General features: G+C 34.0%; 1 protein-coding gene across 1 annotated transcript; it reads left to right on the top strand.

Moving 5' to 3' along the window:
- Nucleotides 1–461: 461 nt before the first annotated feature.
- LOC107734106 (twinfilin-1-like) lies at nt 462–1,631 on the top strand (the record flags this gene model as incomplete). The annotated part of the gene is made up of 2 exons (XM_016545958.1): nt 462–539; nt 1,453–1,631. Coding segments are annotated over 2 exons (257 nt in total), but the record flags the coding sequence as incomplete, so codon positions are not given.
- Nucleotides 1,632–2,302: the final 671 nt, after the last annotated feature.

Here is a 2,302-nt window from a genome sequence, read left to right on the forward strand (position 1 = left end):
TTTGTTGCACTAATATGGTCATGCAAATAAACTCCGATTGGTCTTTCACTATCATTGTGTTTTCGGACTGGAGTTGAGGATTAGGCAGCAGGTCTCAAAGGTCCAACTGTAATAACCGTGTCACCTTTATTCAAAGGTGTTGCTAGGCATTATGCAACAGACATCTGTTTACATTGAGCTTTTACTGCAGTGGCGTTGTGTTACCATGACAACAAGTGTATGAATCAATGCAGTCATGCTGAAGTTTTAATTAAAGATCACCTTGCATGGTCATATGCAAATAATTTCAAAGAACATACTCCAGGAATGGACTGCAGTCTCCAAACTGTCCCTAACAATGCCTCTTTAGATTTCTCAATTTGGTTCATCAGCCAAATTTCAATTCCGTTGTCCAGAGATGGTCAGCTTTGTTTCACATCAGAATAAATGGTCTCATTGTGTCCTGTGCTTTCTCTTCTCAGCTACCGGGGAAGTGAAAGAAATCTTTGCGAAGGCCCGGAATGGAGAATATCGGCTCATCAAAGTAGTGATAGAAAATGGTGAGATGACTGTTTTACACACAAGAGTACAAACATTTATTAAACAGCTTTTAAAAATAAACTTATTGTAATAAGAAATATTCAGGGAAAAAAACAGCACAGTTATCCGTGTGTGTTTTTCTCAATTTTTGATTTTAAAATGGGCATGGGCTTTAAATTTAGAACCTTATGATATTTTATTTGCAAAACATCAGCTTCCCTTAAAACAGAATTGCTTAATTAATTAGTTTATTATTTTACCAGAATATTACATTCACAAGTTAGGAATAGCAATAAAAATAAAAACGTATATATTGTGTTCTGTAACACTTATATTAAGATAACGTCAAAAACCTTTCAAACATGAGAACACAAAACAAGAAACAAGTCAAATGTTTCCTTTTTTTAAAATGTATTCATTTTTTAGATATGTTCACTCTGTATTATAGTTGTTGCTTTCTTGTTTGTTTGTTTATCTCACATCAAACTAAAACCATAAACATCTTTAGAAACATTAGAAATAAAATAAACTTTTACGAATAATGTATATATATATACACACACTCAGCTACTTCCCAAGACAACATTTCTCATTTTCATTTAGTTTATCTTGATGAAGCTAAAACTGAAAAAATAATGAAAACACATAACAAGCACATGTCAAACATATAGACATATTAAAAAAATAATAAAAAATGACAAAAACAAATCAAAATTACTAAAACTTTAACTACAATGTTAAACTAAAAGTAAAAATGAATTCAAAATATTAATAAAAATTAACAGTATCTCACATTTTCTGAACTGCTAAATAATATTCTTTATTTTTTGTACTGTATTTGACTAAACTAAATACAATAAAACAAAAAATGATTGTCAATGTATGACGAAAGAATCATATCACGCTTTCCTTTCTTCTGTTGTGTTCCTGTAGAGAAGTTAGTTCTTGGTGGAAGTAAACGGGCTGCCAAGAAATGGGACCAGGAATGGGACAGCTGTGTTCTCCCTCTCGTGGGGGATGACATGCCCTCATACCTTCTCTACAGGTTGGATACCACCAACAACCAGGGTTATGAGTGGATCTTTCTGGCCTGGTCTCCGGATCACTCTCCAGTGAGTTTGTTTGCATGCTGTCACATCTTCTTTCAGCTTGTACGAGGCCAAAGGACATCATGAGATGACATTGCTCAGTGCATTTTAATCCATCCACTCCATATATAGTATCCCTGGTTTAAAGCTCTTTAAAAATATCGGGTTGCCAGTTAAGCCTGTCCATATCAAAACAGGCTATAATAAGAGGTTTTTGTACTACTATGTGGATATGATCATCAAGGATATTGTACCATTGTTATAACAAATTAATGTATCTTAAGTGAGTGGATCTTAACTGTGGAGATCCCCTTGTAATGTGATCTTTTACCAAAAGATAAAGTATCAGGTAAGCTCATATAATGGAGACTTTGTTATTTCAAGCAAAAGAGTTTGACATGAATCTACTTCCTCAGTATTTTATTTTTATTTTTATGAAAAGCACGGTTGACCTGATACAGAAAACGGACAGTTGTGGTTCTGTGCTACACATTTGCAATTCTAATTTTCTCCCTCAATGTTCAACAACCAGAGGGAAACTAAAATGGCTAGAGTCCCAATCGCACCCAAATCAGTCGTTCATTCACGCTGATCTAAAGCCAGCTCAAATTGCTCAAACCAAGAGCTTTCCTATAACAAAGCAACTTTAAAAATGAAATCTAGAAATTCCTCCTGGTTGGATTCAAAAAGTTCAC

This window comes from Sinocyclocheilus rhinocerous, unplaced genomic scaffold (assembly GCF_001515625.1).
Source record: "Sinocyclocheilus rhinocerous isolate Xijiao unplaced genomic scaffold, SAMN03320098_v1.1 scaffold45131, whole genome shotgun sequence".
In the NCBI taxonomy this organism is placed as follows: Eukaryota; Metazoa; Chordata; class Actinopteri; order Cypriniformes; family Cyprinidae; genus Sinocyclocheilus; species Sinocyclocheilus rhinocerous.